At 45.8% G+C, this 18,634-nt stretch overlaps 1 protein-coding gene across 6 annotated transcripts in view; it reads left to right on the forward strand.

Moving 5' to 3' along the window:
- The window catches only part of TCF3 (transcription factor 3), an 81,155-nt gene that overhangs the window by 51,208 nt on the left and 11,313 nt on the right, over window positions 1-18,634 (forward strand). For 4 of the 6 annotated variants that reach the window (XM_063455897.1, XM_063455898.1, XM_063455900.1 and 1 more), the window contains 8 exons: window positions 886-1,006; window positions 1,983-2,041; window positions 3,237-3,315; window positions 4,772-4,845; window positions 4,986-5,168; window positions 5,428-5,539; window positions 16,273-16,429; window positions 16,757-16,998. In XM_063455897.1, the coding sequence (XP_063311967.1) occupies window positions 886-1,006; window positions 1,983-2,041; window positions 3,237-3,315; window positions 4,772-4,845; window positions 4,986-5,168; window positions 5,428-5,539; window positions 16,273-16,429; window positions 16,757-16,998 (1,027 nt within the window). The remainder of the gene's footprint in view (window positions 1-885; window positions 1,007-1,982; window positions 2,042-3,236; window positions 3,316-4,771; window positions 4,846-4,985; window positions 5,169-5,427; window positions 5,540-16,272; window positions 16,430-16,756; window positions 16,999-18,634) is intronic. The other 2 variants (XM_063455901.1, XM_063455902.1) reach the window with 1 other exon arrangement.

Consider the following 18,634-nt stretch of genomic DNA (forward strand, 5'->3'; position numbering starts at 1 on the left):
TTAACTTACCCACCACCGGAATAAATTCCCACTCCCTGTCTGTCCGGTCCGAAAAACGCGCGGGTTCCGCTGTCGGTCACGTGTGCGTACGTGACGTCATCACGTGGCGTCGGCGTCATTACCGCGTCACGTGATCGGCCGGAATGCAGCTTCATTGGGAGATTGTTGCTATGCGACCAAAGTGTCCATAGCAACTAAAATCACATAAAATAAACATAAGCACAGCTCGAGGGACATTTACATGATATGTATATTGGGTATACCCCAAACAGTCTGCCCAATCTAATGCACTATCCAATATACACATATAGCCATTGATAGAATATATACATAAAATACCAAGTGTAAAGGCAGAGCAGGCTTATAAATCAATCTGACGAAAAAGCAAAACAGGCATTTAAATCAAACCAGAGAGGAACTGGAAGCCAAGAAAAATAAAGAAAAAATACATAATAATATGCATGAGCTCAAGAAGAATGTGTCATGTGCACTGAGTTTAGGCATTGCAGGGTAGTTAATGACACCAGCTATCATAAATCAAAAACCTATGTGTCTATATCCAAATATATTACAACACATTAAAGAAAGAGCCACTTCAAAACTAGGGATATATCCCAAGTGGTAATTAGAGCAAGTAAAGTATTATTATAAGCAAAAATGTGGGGGAAAAATGTTTTTGCCTTTCCCCATTTTAAAAAATGTATTCCCTTGTAATGTTGTATTAGGTATACATATAGGATGTTAAATGAAATCCCTTTCTGTCCTTTACAAAAAATTATGTATGGGGGTACTTAAAGAGAAACCCTTACATTATGGTGGAACAAACGTATAGCTCAAATTCAAGTTTTTGTTTTTGTTTTTTTTTCTTCTCCTTTACACTCACAGGGCTTTCCAATGCATTCCGGTGAGGTCAATCCTGCTGTGTCCTCCAGCTTCTCATCTGCCCCTGCACAATATGGAGTCTCCAGCCACACACCTCCCATCAGTAGTGGTGACACAATGATTGGTATGTCAGGTTATTCATTGACTTTGTAATTCCACATGTGATACAATCTAGCTATAATTATCAGTACCTACTTTGTATCTCAAAATAGCCTAACCTTTATATTACACGATTTTCAAATGGTTTTTAATTGCAAAACAGAAAGCATTCTGGAATGCAACATTTTCTTTTAAAGGGACACTCTGCACCATTATCACTTCATAACATTGATCTGGTAATGGTGCCTGGGGACCCCTGCTGCTGTTCCAGTGTTCAGTGTCAAACCGTTCTCGATTGGTTGAAACCGAATTGAGGGACCTTGGATGAGCAGTGAGAAGAAGTGTCAACTGTGCTCTCAGCCCATCTGTGCTGCCCATCGTGGGTTTGGATAGTTATGGCTAATGTGGAGTTGCACCTTCCAACAGTCCCTATTTTATTATATTTTTTTTCTCTCTCTTCTCCAAGCTTCTGTCTCATTGTCTTGAGTTTGCTCCTACCACCAACCCACACAGCTCTAATGCAATATTAAATGTGCATGTGGTATCCCAATTTAGCTCAGGGCATGAAACACATGCACAGACCGCTTCAAAATCATGTTGTCCTCAATGGGCCTGGCCAGACCGTTTTAGCTATCCTGACATGCATTCAGGCTAGGCGAGGTCATGCCCCTTTTGCATCACCAGTGCCCCATAAGTCTGCTCACCTTGCAACTGGTTCGAGAAGACCCTCCTTTAGTGTTAAAACATTCAAAAACTGTATAACAATGAATTACAGGATGGTGCCACTTGACTCCTGGCACCATAAACACCTAATTCAGATGATGTGGTTATGGTGCCTAGGATCCCTTTAATGTACATTATTATTAAATGCATATATTATTAAAACTATTTTTTGAATGTATTATACAGTGGGCTCTATATAAATGCTGAGATAGTAAAACTTGTAAATGGTCTTATTTCCTTGAATACATTGATGCAGTTTGTTTTGCATTAACCTGCAGGAAATCGAGGGACAGCTACAGGGAGCTCAGGAGATGCACTCGGAAAAGCATTAGCATCAGTAAGTGATTAATAGTTATTTAAAAACCTTGGGGGGCGGGCCTGACTCTCAAGATGGACAGACGTATCTGCTAGCAGCTCTGGCAATCAAGGATCATTAAACTGCTTCAAAGTGCAGAAATTACCCTGAAAACTGACAGAAACGCACTGCAAACCGCTTACCAAACAGTGAATAATTTGACACTGGTGGGCACCGATCTGGTGTGGAATCCCGTGGTTCGGAATTGCGGCCTACAGAGCCTGCCAGCTTAATGGGAGGCGGCTGCTCTCCCAACTGAAGCACAGCAACCTCATGTCAGTCCTGTCACACCCCCTCTGGACCAGGTGGATATCCTGGTCCCCACTGGGCAAGCTACTCCTCCGAAACAGAAAATCTCTGAATCCCATCTACCTCACAAACATAAGGCTAAACCAAGATGACCACCGCACTGCAGCATCCAAGTCCAATGGGCACAGGAGGCCCGGGCTTGGAGGGAAAGTTTTGTGGCAAGATTCAAGCACCTCTGCCAGAATTTTTGGAATCGACTTGCCCGTCGAACCCCTGTACTTACGTCTCCCACACCGCCGCTAACTCCAGACGACATGCCAGCTTGCTATTCCTCTTCTGGGCTGGGGGCCCACAGGGCGCTGCACCCACAGCACAGCAGTTCACACACCCGAAGACTGGGACCTCTACATCATTTGAGTCCTGGACATCATGCAGCCTCTCCTAACAAGGACCGAACAGGATGTGGGAAGCGTGTCTGGCATATGGCACTGTTCCTGTGGCTTACACTGCAGGCTGACCAGTCTATGTATCGTGAAGTAAGGATGGGGGGGGGGAGCAGAAGCAGAGTCTGGGTCCGAACTACCCTACCTACACTGGACTCTTAGTGGCATAGGCTGACTGATAAACGGAGTTGAAATCTCACCAAGTCAAGATGGCATCTCCTAGAGTTTTCTGTTTACACATTATTTTGTTAGCATGCTAAATTCTAGACAATATGTTTATGTGCTGCAGTGTACGGTATGTCTGTAGCTGGTTGAACCATTGTTCGGTGTAATGGTGTATATAGTAATTAATAATTTTGTTATATTTTTGCAATCGTTGGGTTAACCTCTTCTAAGCCTATTCCTTATTAGCCAGAAATACGTCCTGCTTTGTAGTCGGAGCAAATGTCTCTATTACATATTAATGCCGATCTCTTTATTTGCAGATTTATTCCCCAGATCATTCCAGCACAAACTTTTCCTCTAGCCCGTCCACCCCCGTGGGATCTCCACAGGGAATGACAGGTTGGTGCTTGTGTGTATGAACAGTAAAGATGCATACATGGGTTTTTATGCGTGACTGATAAATGATAAAAGAAACCATTACACGAAGAGGACTACTGTCTGAAGCCTCGTTATAATTCTTTTGCATTAGCCTTTCAAATTCTCATAAAATGTTAGAAAAATGTACAAATGATTTATGTACTTAAGTCACCATTGTAGTCCACTTGAATATTTGTAGATAACGGTTTCTAAACTTAAAATGTATCCAAAAGACTTTAACCAAGGCCTACGTCTGCTCTAATCACCAATTTACTTCCTGCATATTTTACTGGTGTTTCATCCTACTTTTAAATAAATACATTTTCTGTTGAGTGGCATTTAATACTAGGGAAACCTAGCAATGTTTTGGCTGACATCACCTTTCTCATGGGCCAGAAATTATATAGAAATACTACACCATATTTAGTCCTCTTTTACATATTGATTTTTCCTGATTTGGATTTCAAGGATACTTTTAAGGCGCTGCTTCCCTCTGTCCCTTTTCCACACCATTCACGACAAGAAGAGATTTAGCTGCCTACCTGCACTACCAATAAGCACTAGAGACTTTAACTTTTGAGCTATTATAGCCTTCTCATGCCTGAGAAAGACTTCTGTGTCGTCAGCTAAACTGTTGCTATGTGTCCATACTAAAAGAAAACTATAGCGTTGTATTCGTGTATTGATAGGTAAGCTTTTTATCTACTGCTTCCCTATGAGCTACATTTGACGTTCAACGTCCTTGTGTACTGCATGAGAACGTAGAACGTCACCGGACCAAATTAAACAGTCTTGGTAGCAGAAGCACCCTCTAGTGGCTGTCAGGAAGACAGTCAATTAAAACATTGCCATATCTGCTAAGCCCGACTGCACCCAGACCAAGCCTTTGAGATTAACTGGCCTGGGTGGTCCTTTAAGCTTCACTCAATGTGATATAGTGGGCCTACTCATTTAAAGGGTTGATTTGATTTCTAAGACCGTATTGTTAAAGAAATCATTACAATGCGTATTCATTGTTGGGGTACTCTCACCTAACAGATCCAACACCTAATCAACTACAGGAACATAAAAGGAAGATACCACACAATCTCTCCTATACATAAAGTGTTAAAATCTATACACTTAGTATATCAAAACCCCCAAATTAGAGAGGGAATAGAGAACCTCTTTGTACAATAACTTATGCAATGACCATGAGTTGTCGTTCCAGGATGCCTTTGTTTGTAAACTGCAATACACTAAATGCCTGTACCATGTCCCCACACTCATTAGAAAAGCAAGTTTATTAAGAAACGTTTCTATCTCTCTGAGATTAAAATACAATTTACATATGCTGTTAGTCACTTTAAACAGGTTTGTGTTTTAATTTCCTGCTGCTGTTTTGTTTTGGCTCTACCTGTGTTCCCAATGCATAATGATCACATTTGTTTATATACAGGGTCAGGGCAGTGGCCCAGAGCCAGTGGTCCAGGAGCCCTTTCACCCAGTTATGACGCAACACTGCACACGTTGGTAAGTATGATTCGGGATAACTGGGCTTGAAATAATTATTTTACTCTTTTTTTTTTTTTTTTTTAAATATATTTAAATTATGTTTTTTCTCTGCTTGTTTATTTGCTGAGCTTTATTCATATCTTTATTATTTACTACAGCAAAGCAAGATGGAAGACCGTTTAGATGAGGCGATCCATGTGTTGAGTCGCCATGCTGTTGGTCAAGCTGGCTCCCTTTCTGGGGGCCACGAGGACATGCATACACTCCTGGGTGCAGCAGCTAATGTTTTAGGATCTGGTTTTCCCGCAGCAGTTCTTTCTCTGGCAAATCGGCATTCTATGGTGAGAGAAGGAACACGTATAAACCCGCTTTTATATAGACTGGGCTTCTCCAAGAATTTTAATCTCAGAGCGTTGTCAAATATGGTCTAGTCTTTGTCATTAGGAGGTTATTTGTAACCAAGCCTCTGCTCATCGCAGCTGCAGTCAGTGAAATTATATTCCCACGTCTTCCTTTTAAAGGATACATTGTTTACATTCTGCTAAAAATGAGCTTCATTTTATGCCTGCTGGACCCATGTTGTTATTTTTCTCCTGCAAGGTAAACGCCCATGCTGATGATGGTGCTCCCAGTATGCTTCACAACCAGGTGACACTACCCTCACAGCCAGGCTCGCAATCTGACCTCACCCGGGCACAAGATGCATACGCAGGTTAGTGGACTTAACCCCCCCTAAATTACTACACCTAATTTTGCATTTTATCATGGTTTGGAATTTTAATTATTGTACTTTTTTCATTTATTTATTTTTTTCCCCATGACTAAACTTTAAATGAAACCGCAGTAGATCTGTATTTAAATTATAAAAGTATGATCTAAAAAAAGGAGACTTACAGATGGGGATTGTGTTACTGGTTTTTTTTTTGGGTGGGTGGGGGGGGGGGGTTCTCTCCACAAAGTGGTGTAAAGAGGACTTTAGTTATGCTTTCTCAAATTATTGTTTTGAGCTCAGGACCATTTGTGCATTCCAGGTAGATGTTTAGAAGGGTGGGTGTATTTTTAGGCAGATGAAGCATACACTTTAACTTAAACGACATATGGAGTAACTCTACTGAGCCTTAGGTGATTGTGTAGGATAGTAGGCAGAGGACCAGAATGAAGCTGCCAAGTCCTTCATCCAATGCGAGGTGCTATTTGGAAGGCATTCGATAATGCCATGCATACCCTTTGCATCCCATAATTATACAACCTTCGCACCATGAGTAAGCAACTCCTAGTAGTCTGCTACATAATTGTTTGGGTCTTTTTTTTTTTTTTTCTCATTTCATTCTGGGGACTTTGTTGTATTTATCCAAGTTTGAGTATGTTAAAGCTTAAATAAAATTGGTTTCAATTGTTTCTTCACAGAGCTCTTCCTCTTTCCCTAGGCCTTCCCTTTTTAGGGATTTTATTTTAGTTTTGATGTTCCGTTTATTCCATGTTGTTTAATAGAGGTCTCCAGACCGTTGTTTGTGTCTAGTGACATTACATTTAAGTTCAGTCCACTCACAACTAGGGTATAGAATGCAAATGAGGGGTACAGAGTGGTAACTGAACATAAAGCCATCACTGTAATTTCTAGTAGAGCAATATCTCCCTATGCAGATTTGAAAGGTTTTCTGTTGCAGTGCCAAAATAGCATCCTGTCTTTTTGTATTCCCCCTCTCCTCCCCCACCCCCCCCCATCATATTTCCAAAAGTAAGGATTTTCTATTCAGAATGTTACACAATATTTTAAATGCATTAAATTAAAACAAAACATACACTGATATATCCCGTAGAGCAGTGTTTTTCAACCTTCTAAGGAGATGTACCACTGCAGGTATAAAAAAAATATTTAAAATCCTAAATGCCCCTGCCTTGAGAAAGTAATTTTTATTTTTTTATTTTTATTGATTTAAATGCCAAGTGAAACGTGTAGACACGGATATGTAAATGTAATCCCATTTTCCGGAACACGGTTGATTTAAAGGTAGTAAAGAATAATTATAAAATAAATATGACCTAATGTGAATATTGTGTATGTAAAGAGGAATGTATGAAGTCTAAAAGTCACAAATTTAAAATGATACACACAGAGGACACTCACACTCTCACTGATGTGATGCACTCTCACTGATGTGATGCACTCTCACTGATGTGATGCACTCTCACTGATGTGATGCACTCTCACTGATGTGATGCACTCTCACTGATGTGATGCACTCTCACTGATGTGATGCACTCTCACTGATGTGATGCACTCTCACTGATGTGATGCACTCTCACTGATGTGATGCACTCTCACTGATGTGATGCACTCTCACTGATGTGATGCACTCTCACTGATGTGATGCACTCTCACTGATGTGATGCACTCTCACTGATGTGATGCACTCTCACTGATGTGATGCACTCTCACTGATGTGATGCACTCTCACTGATGTGATGCACTCTCACTGATGTGATGCACTCTCACTGATGTGATGCACTCTCACTGATGTGATGCACTCTCACTGATGTGATACACTCTCACTGATGTGATACACTCTCACTGATGTGATACACTCTCACTGATGTGATACACTGTGACACACACTCGCTGGCGTGATACGCTGGGACACACACTCGCTGGCGTGATACGCTGGGACACACACTCGCTGGCGTGATACGCTGGGACACACACTCGCTGGCGTGATACGCTGGGACACACACTCGCTGGCGTGATACGCTTACTGGGACACACACTCGCTGGCGTGATACGCTTACTGGGACACACACTCGCTGGCGTGATACGCTTACTGGGACACACACACTCGCTGGCGTGATACGCTTACTGGGACACACACACTCGCTGGCGTGATACGCTTACTGGGACACACACACTCGCTGGCGTGATACGCTTACTGGGACACACACACTCGCTGGCGTGATACGCTTACTGGGACACACACACTCGCTGGCGTGATACGCTTACTGGGACACACACACTCGCTGGCGTGATACGCTTACTGGGACACACACACTCGCTGGCGTGATACGCTTACTGGGACACACACACTCGCTGGCGTGATACGCTTACTGGGACACACACACTCGCTGGCGTGATACGCTTACTGGGACACACACACTCGCTGGCGTGATACGCTTACTGGGACACACACACTCGCTGGCGTGATACGCTTACTGGGACACACACACTCGCTGGCGTGATACGCTTACTGGGACACACACACTCGCTGGCGTGATACGCTTACTGGGACACACACACTCGCTGGCGTGATACGCTTACTGGGACACACACACTCGCTGGCGTGATACGCTTACTGGGACACACACACTCGCTGGCGTGATACGCTTACTGGGACACACACACTCGCTGGCGTGATACGCTTACTGGGACACACACACTCGCTGGCGTGATACGCTTACTGGGACACACACACTCGCTGGCGTGATACGCTTACTGGGACACACACACTCGCTGGCGTGATACGCTTACTGGGACACACACACTCGCTGGCGTGATACGCTTACTGGGACACACACACTCGCTGGCGTGATACGCTTACTGGGACACACACACTCGCTGGCGTGATACGCTTACTGGGACACACACACTCGCTGGCGTGATACGCTTACTGGGACACACACACACACACTCGCTGGCGTGATACGCTTACTGGGACACACACACTCGCTGGCGTGATACGCTTACTGGGACACACACACACACACTCACTGGCGTGATACGCTTACTGGGACACACACACACACACTCACTGGCGTGACACGCTTACTGACACACACTCACTGGCGTGACACGCTTACTGACACACACTCACTGGCGTGACACGCTTACTGACACACACTCACTGGCGTGACACGCTTACTGACACACACTCACTGGCGTGACTCGCTTACTGGGACACACTCACTGGCGTGACTCGCTTACTGGGACACTCTCACTGGCGTGACTCGCTTACTGGGACACACACTCTCTCTCTCACTGGCGTGACTCGCTTACTGGGACACACACACTCTCTCTCTCACTGGCGTGACTCGCTTACTGGGACACACACACTCTCTCTCTCACTGGCGTGACTCGCTTACTGGGACACACACACTCTCTCTCTCACTGGCGTGACTCGCTTACTGGGACACACACACTCTCTCTCTCACTGGCGTGACTCGCTTACTGGGACACACACACTCTCTCTCTCACTGGCGTGACTCGCTTACTGGGACACACACACTCTCTCTCTCACTGGCGTGACTCGCTTACTGGGACACACACACTCTCTCTCTCACTGGCGTGACTCGCTTACTGGGACACACACACTCTCTCTCTCACTGGCGTGACTCGCTTACTGGGACACACACACTCTCTCTCTCACTGGCGTGACTCGCTTACTGGGACACACACACACTCTCTCTCACTGGCGTGACTCGCTTACTGGGACACACACACTCTCTCTCTCACTGGCGTGATACGCTTACTGGGACACACACTCGCTGGCGTGATACGCTTACTGGGACACACACACACACACTCACTGGCGTGATACGCTTACTGGGACACACACACACACACTCACTGGCGTGATACGCTTACTGGGACACACACACACTCACTGGCGTGACACGCTTACTGACACACACTCACTGGCGTGACACGCTTACTGACACACACTCACTGGCGTGACACGCTTACTGACACACACTCACTGGCGTGACACGCTTACTGACACACACTCACTGGCGTGACACGCTTACTGACACACACTCACTGGCGTGACACGCTTACTGACACACACTCACTGGCGTGACACGCTTACTGACACACACTCACTGGCGTGACACGCTTACTGACACACACTCACTGGCGTGACTCGCTTACTGGGACACTCTCACTGGCGTGACTCGCTTACTGGGACACTCTCACTGGCGTGACTCGCTTACTGGGACACACACACTCTCTCTCTCACTGGCGTGACTCGCTTACTGGGACACACACACTCTCTCTCTCACTGGCGTGACTCGCTTACTGGGACACACACACTCTCTCTCTCTCACTGGCGTGACTCGCTTACTGGGACACACACACTCTCTCTCTCACTGGCGTGACACGCTTACTGACACACACTCACTGGCGTGACACGCTTACTGACACACACTCACTGGCGTGACTCGCTTACTGGGACACTCTCACTGGCGTGACTCGCTTACTGGGACACTCTCACTGGCGTGACTCGCTTACTGGGACACACACACTCTCTCTCTCACTGGCGTGACTCGCTTACTGGGACACACACACTCTCTCTCTCACTGGCGTGACTCGCTTACTGGGACACACACACTCTCTCTCTCACTGGCGTGACTCGCTTACTGGGACACACACACACTCTCTCTCACTGGCGTGACTCGCTTACTGGGACACACACACTCTCTCTCTCACTGGCGTGATACGCTTACTGGGACACACACTCGCTGGCGTGATACGCTTACTGGGACACACACACACACACTCACTGGCGTGATACGCTTACTGGGACACACACACACACACTCACTGGCGTGATACGCTTACTGGGACACACACACACACACTCACTGGCGTGACACGCTTACTGACACACACTCACTGGCGTGACACGCTTACTGACACACACTCACTGGCGTGACACGCTTACTGACACACACTCACTGGCGTGACACGCTTACTGACACACACTCACTGGCGTGACACGCTTACTGACACACACTCACTGGCGTGACACGCTTACTGACACACACTCACTGGCGTGACACGCTTACTGACACACACTCACTGGCGTGACACGCTTACTGACACACACTCACTGGCGTGACACGCTTACTGACACACACTCACTGGCGTGACACGCTTACTGACACACACTCACTGGCGTGACACGCTTACTGACACACACTCACTGGCGTGACACGCTTACTGACACACTCACTGGCGTGACACGCTTACTGACACACACTCACTGGCGTGACACGCTTACTGACACACACTCACTGGCGTGACACGCTTACTGACACACACTCACTGGCGTGACTCGCTTACTGGGACACACACACTCTCTCTCTCACTGGCGTGACTCGCTTACTGGGACACACACTCTCTATCTCTCACTGGCGTGACTCGCTTACTGGGACACACACACTCTCTCTCTCACTGGCGTGACTCGCTTACTGGGACACACACACACTCTCACTGGCGTGACTCGCTTACTGGGACACACACACACACTCACTGGCGTGACTCGCTTACTGACACACACTCACTGGCGTGACTCGCTTACTGACACACACTCACTGGCGTGACTCGCTTACTGGGACACACACACTCTCTCTCACTGGCGTGACTCGCTTACTGGGACACACTCACTGGCGTGACTCGCTTACTGACACACTCTCTCTCACTGGCGTGACTCGCTTACTGGGACACACACACACTCTCTCTCACTGGCGTGACTCGCTTACTGGGACACACACACTCTCTCTCTCACTGGCGTGACTCGCTTACTGGGACACACACACACTCTCTCTCTCACTGGCGTGACTCGCTTACTGGGACACACACACTCTCTCTCTCACTGGCGTGACTCGCTTACTGGGACACACACACACTCTCTCTCTCACTGGCGTGACTCGCTTACTGGGACACACACACTCTCTCTCTCACTGGCGTGACTCGCTTACTGGGACACACACACACTCTCTCTCTCACTGGCGTGACTCGCTTACTGGGACACACACACTCTCTCTCTCTCACTGGCGTGACTCGCTTACTGGGACACACACACTCTCTCTCTCTCACTGGCGTGACTCGCTTACTGGGACACACACACACTCTCTCTCTCACTGGCGTGACTCGCTTACTGGGACACACACTCTCTCTCTCTCTCTCACTGGCGTGACTCGCTTACTGGGACACACACACTCTCTCTCTCTCACTGGCGTGACTCGCTTACTGGGACACACACACTCTCTCTCTCACTGGCGTGACTCGCTTACTGGGACACACACACTCTCTCTCTCTCACTGGCGTGACTCGCTTACTGGGACACACACACTCTCTCTCTCACTGGCGTGACTCGCTTACTGGGACACACACTCTCTCTCTCTCACTGGCGTGACTCGCTTACTGGGACACACACACTCTCTCTCTCACTGGCGTGACTCGCTTACTAGGACACACACACTCTCTCTCTCACTGGCGTGACTCGCTTACTGGGACACACACACTCTCTCTCTCACTGGCGTGACTCGCTTACTGGGACACACACACTCTCTCTCTCTCACTGGCGTGACTCGCTTACTGGGACACACACACACTCTCTCTCTCTCACTGGCGTGACTCGCTTACTGGGACACACACACACTCTCTCTCTCACTGGCGTGACTCGCTTACTGGGACACACACACACACTCTCTCTCTCACTGGCGTGACTCGCTTACTGGGACACACACACTCTCTCTCTCACTGGCGTGACTCGCTTACTGGGACACACACACTCTCTCTCTCACTGGCGTGACTCGCTTACTGGGACACACACACTCTCTCTCTCACTGGCGTGACTCGCTTACTGGGACACACACACTCTCTCTCACTGGCGTGACTCGCTTACTGGGACACACACACTCTCTCTCACTGGCGTGACTCGCTTACTGGGACACACACACTCTCTCTCACTGGCGTGACTCGCTTACTGGGACACACACACTCACTCTCACTGGCGTGATTTGCTTACTGACACACACACACTCTCACTGACATTCACTGATTTGATACACGACACACACACACACACACACTCTCACTGACATTCACTGATTTGATACACGACACACACACACACACTCTCACTGACATTCACTGATTTGATACACGACACACACACACACTCTCACTGACATTCACTGATTTGATACACGACACACACACACACTCTCACTGACATTCACTGATTTGATACACGACACACACACACACACACTCTCACTGACATTCACTGATTTGATACACGACACACACACACACACACTCTCACTGACATTCACTGATTTGATACACGACACACACACACACACACACACACTCTCACTGACATTCACTGATTTGATACACGACACACACACACACACACACACTCTCACTGACATTCACTGATTTGATACACGACACACACACACACTCTCACTGACATTCACTGATTTGATACACGACACACACACTCTCACTGACATTCACTGATTTGATACACGACACACACACTCTCACTGACATTCACTGATTTGATACACGACACACACACACACTCTCACTGACATTCACTGATTTGATACACGACACACACACACACTCTCACTGACATTCACTGATTTGATACACGACACACACACACACACACACTCACTGACATTCACTGATTTGATACACGACACACACACACACACACACTCACTGACATTCACTGATTTGATACACGACACACACACACACTCTCACTGACATTCACTGATTTGATACACGACACACACACACACTCTCACTGACATTCACTGATTTGATACACGACACACACACACACACACACACACACACACACTCTCACTGACATTCACTGATTTGATACACGACACACACACACACACACACTCTCACTGACCTTCACTGATTTGATACACGAGACACACACACACACTCACTGACATTCACTGATTTGATACACGACACACACACACACACACACACACACACTCTCACTGACATTCACTGATTTGATACACGACACACACACACACTCTCACTGACATTCACTGATTTGATACACGACACACACACACACACACTCTCACTGACATTCACTGATTTGATACACGACACACACACACACACACACACTCTCACTGACCTTCACTGATTTGATACACGAGACACACACACACACACTCTCACTGACATTCACTGATTTGATACACGAGACACACACACACACACACTCTCACTGACATTCACTCATTTGATACACGACACACACACACACACTCACTGACATTCACTGATTTGATACACGACACACACACACACTCTCACTGACATTCACTGATTTGATACACGACACACACACACACTCTCACTGACATTCACTGATTTGATACACGACACACACACACACTCTCACTGACATTCACTGATTTGATACACGACACACACACACACTCTCACTGACATTCACTGATTTGATACACGACACACACACACACACACACACTCTCACTGACATTCACTGATTTGATACACGACACACACACACACACACACACACACACACACACTCTCACTGACATTCACTGATTTGATACACGACACACACACACACACACACACACACACTCTCACTGACATTCACTGATTTGATACACGACACACACACACACACACACACACACACTCTCACTGACATTCACTGATTTGATACACGACACACACACACACACACACACACTCTCACTGACATTCACTGATTTGATACACGACACACACACACACACACACACACTCTCACTGACATTCACTGATTTGATACACGACACACACACACACACACACTCTCACTGACATTCACTGATTTGATACACGACACACACACACACACACACACACTCTCACTGACATTCACTGATTTGATACACGACACACACACACACACACACACTCTCACTGACATTCACTGATTTGATACACGACACACACACACACTCTCACTGACATTCACTGATTTGATACACGACACACACACACACACACACACACACACTCTCACTGACATTCACTGATTTGATACACGACACACACACACACACACACACACACACTCTCACTGACATTCACTGATTTGATACACGACACACACACACACACACACACACTCTCACTGACATTCACTGATTTGATACACGACACACACACACACACACACACACTCTCACTGACATTCACTGATTTGATACACGACACACACACACACACACACTCTCACTGACATTCACTGATTTGATACACGACACACACACACACACACACACACTCTCACTGACATTCACTGATTTGATACACGACACACACACACACACACACACTCTCACTGACATTCACTGATTTGATACACGACACACACACACACTCTCACTGACATTCACTGATTTGATACACGACACACACTCATCTAATCTAGTGTCGCTGCTGTCATATTCATGGTCTTCTTGCTCTGCTCCCTCGTGCACGGTTTTAGTGATTATGGGGCCAGAGTGACTACATAATCAGGCTCCAGTATCATTCTTCGCACACCTGCTTTCTCCCCTACAGACACTGCACCTTTGGGCAGAGTAAGCGCCTGCTGTCTGAATAAGCAGGTGCCTACTGTGTCTTTGCGCCCAGCCGGCTGCCTTCTAGGGGGGACCCTAAGGTCGCCATCCAGTTCCTGGCATATCTCCTGCTTGTGGTGCCTGTGCCCACTGGGGTGCTTTTACCAAACGTTGTGGGAACCTGTGCCTTAGGGCATTTTTTAGTGGGTCTGCGTGCAGCTGCAGATTGACCTCTCCCACACAAGAATGAGACCTCCAATTAGGAACCTCTAATTCTAGTTTAAAGAAACAAATCTTATATATAGGGGAATATGGGATGAGTAGTTTATAACTAATGAGCAGTTCCAGACATCACATTGAATGTGCTGACCTGCTCTTTAAGCTTATCGCAGCCATTATGCAGTTACAATCAGTTTATACACAGCCCACTGTTCAGTGAATCTGGCCATGTTTTAGATCCAAAGACCACTTGCTATTTGCAGGCCATTGCTTTCTCGGGGCGATGAAAGCGAGAGGCTTCTCCATTGTGCACACCAGGTTACATACAGACAGGGACAGAAGTTGATATAAGCAACCCATAACAAAGTCCATAATCCACGATTCCTGGTTTAGTGCATAATCTTTGCTGTATGTTGCAATTTTTTTTGTTTGTTTGTGAATTTTGTTCTAGAATTTTAAAATAACCTTACTTTGTCTACTACACCTTCCTGAATTATTTTGAGATTGCTTAAATAGACTTCTTACTTCTTTGGCAGTTACAGATAAGTTTATGGGACTTGCACAATCCATACTTTTGATATGCAGTGTTTCTTTCATGGAGTGTGGTCAACTATTTAAAATTAAATATATATTTAACAATATACACCATTGGGCAGGTCTCATAATTTGCCATCACAGTGTCCCCTGGCAAGGATACAGTTTACACACATATAGTCTATTTATTTACCAGTGCGGCATTCTGTACCATGAGTGTATGCATAGGTCGTCTATGAAAGTGTATTTTAAACTCTGATCATCTTTTTTCAGGGCTTCCTGGTTTGGTCAGGTCAGTGGTAGGTGCTATGGCCGATATTAAGCGAGAGAGTAAAGAGGATGAAGAGAACAGGTCGGTGGCAGATCTGTCAGATGACGAGAAGAAGGAATCAAAGTCACAGAGAAGTCGGACACGCTGCTCAATCAACAGGTCTCATTGAGCTCTGGGGGTCTAGGAGGGAGGAGGGTGTTTTGCACTGTGGGTGGATGTTATGATAAATATTTTTGAGTTATGTTCAAGTATATACATTTTTATTCCCTTGGGCTACAGAGCTTGCAATCTAAATCACACTAATTGGAATGTGGGCCAAGAAAGTATTTGGATGTAAAAAAAAGTTGCACGTGTGTATACATGTGTGCGCGTGTGTGTATGTGTGTGTGTGTGTGTGTGTGTGTGTATATATAAATATAGATTTATTAAAATTACCCTTGATGCCAACAATTCCCCCTTGCAATCCTAATCAACCCTCCCCCTCAGTCAAGACGAAGACGACGAAGACGACGATAACCTTCCACCAGAGCAAAAAGCAGAGCGTGAGAAGGAAAGACGGGTGGCTAATAATGCTCGTGAGCGACTTCGTGTGCGGGACATCAACGAGGCATTTAAGGAACTGGGAAGGATGTGCCAGCTGCACCTTAACAGTGAAAAGCCACAGACCAAGCTTCTGATCCTGCACCAGGCCGTCTCTGTCATACTAAGCCTGGAGCAGCAAGTGCGAGGTGAGTGGGACCACGGGGAGAGTGGTGGGGCACGGATCTGTCTGTCTCTCCCTCACTCCACCTCCTCTTTCTCTCCCCTTCAACCCGGAGATATACATGCAGTTTCCCTTCCTACTACAGCCTTGCTTCTGGACAACGCATGTATATTTTCCTACCCCTTCTTGCTTGCGATGTATTGTAATGTTCTTTTTTGCTTTGTTTTGGGATGTATTAGGGGGTGTGTGCTTAAGGTCTTGCATGTCCTGCATGATATTCATTACATTGAACACATTCCCTTGGTCTCATGACTTTTATTAGCCTGACGGGAAAGAAGACTCTCTGAATAGTAGTGTCCTTTCTTTATTCACAGTTTACAAACTAAAACTTACAAAGATAGTTGAACTTTATACCTTCATCTTTCTATTGTTGAGGAGTTCGTTTTTGTTTGTTTTATTTTGTTAAACTACTTATTCCATCTATATTAACCATTAAATTTCTCATTTAATGTTCCTCTGTCTGCCGAAATACAAAAAACACATCTATTTGGGTTGAAATTTTTCCAATAGTCTGAAATTAATTTTATAATAATCAGCATTAAGAGACTGAGGCCTGTTGACAAAGCCTACTGGCAAGAAAGGACTAACAGCCTCTGGTGCGCAAAAGACACAGCATACAAATGTATATGGCGCCCTTGTGTGTGTTTTGCAGACTCTGCATGCTTTTGCCTCGTCAGCTTTTTGAGGGTATATCTTCCGCTCTCTGCAATCTTGCTTTGTGCTTAGAATCTGTTTAACTTTGGTGAGGTGTTTGGGCACCTCTCCCACAACTATCTGTTATTTTGACCGCTCACATAAGGGGGAGCTGGTTATTTTCAGTCTCTGCTTCCTACCTTTTGTAAAAGTCTTTATACAAAGGGAAAAGTATAATTTTATTTCATCCTGTCTACATCACTTCATCTTCTACTTTTTTTTTTCTCTCCCAAACCTTCCTACCCATTCCAGACCTGTCATTTCCTTTCCTCACAGACAGCCTGCAACCCCAGCTCCCTTCGTCCTTGCTCCCCTCTTCTCCACACCCTGTCAAACTGACCTTGCACTTGTTGCTCCTTCAAGTCGACAGCTCAGTGGAACTTGAAGTGCTGTTACATGCTGCCCCAAACTTGATTTACAAATGAAAAACCATACTAAAGTTGGTCCGGGATGCACTCCTTGCATGACAGAATGGGGAAGTGTAAGGAAAGCGTGTACATTTTTACACCTACACTTTATAGTGTTTTAGTTTAGAATATTGAATTCAGCTGACTGTTCCTCCTACACATTAACCTTTACTGGTTATAGTGTGCGTATGTTTATGTATGTCACATTACAAAGAACTGTTGGGTGAGAAGATAGAATCTTTCGAGATTTTCTGTTCTGCAGCATTTGGGAAATTTCGACTTGACTAATGGAAACTAGATATTTTCCTGGATCAACAAAATACTGTTAAAGGGAAGCTCCAAGCACCATAACCACTACAGATTGCTGTAGTGATTATGGAGCCAAGCGTTCCCTGATTGCTTCCCAGAGTAAAAAGATGAACTGTTTCAAAAGTCCTTGCAAACTTGAGGTTCACCAGGTGCCCGCTACCACCTCTTCTCTGGATGGTAGACCTCATCAAA

Source organism: Pelobates fuscus, chromosome 5 (assembly GCF_036172605.1).
Source record: "Pelobates fuscus isolate aPelFus1 chromosome 5, aPelFus1.pri, whole genome shotgun sequence".
NCBI lineage: Eukaryota > Metazoa > Chordata > Amphibia > Anura > Pelobatidae > Pelobates > Pelobates fuscus.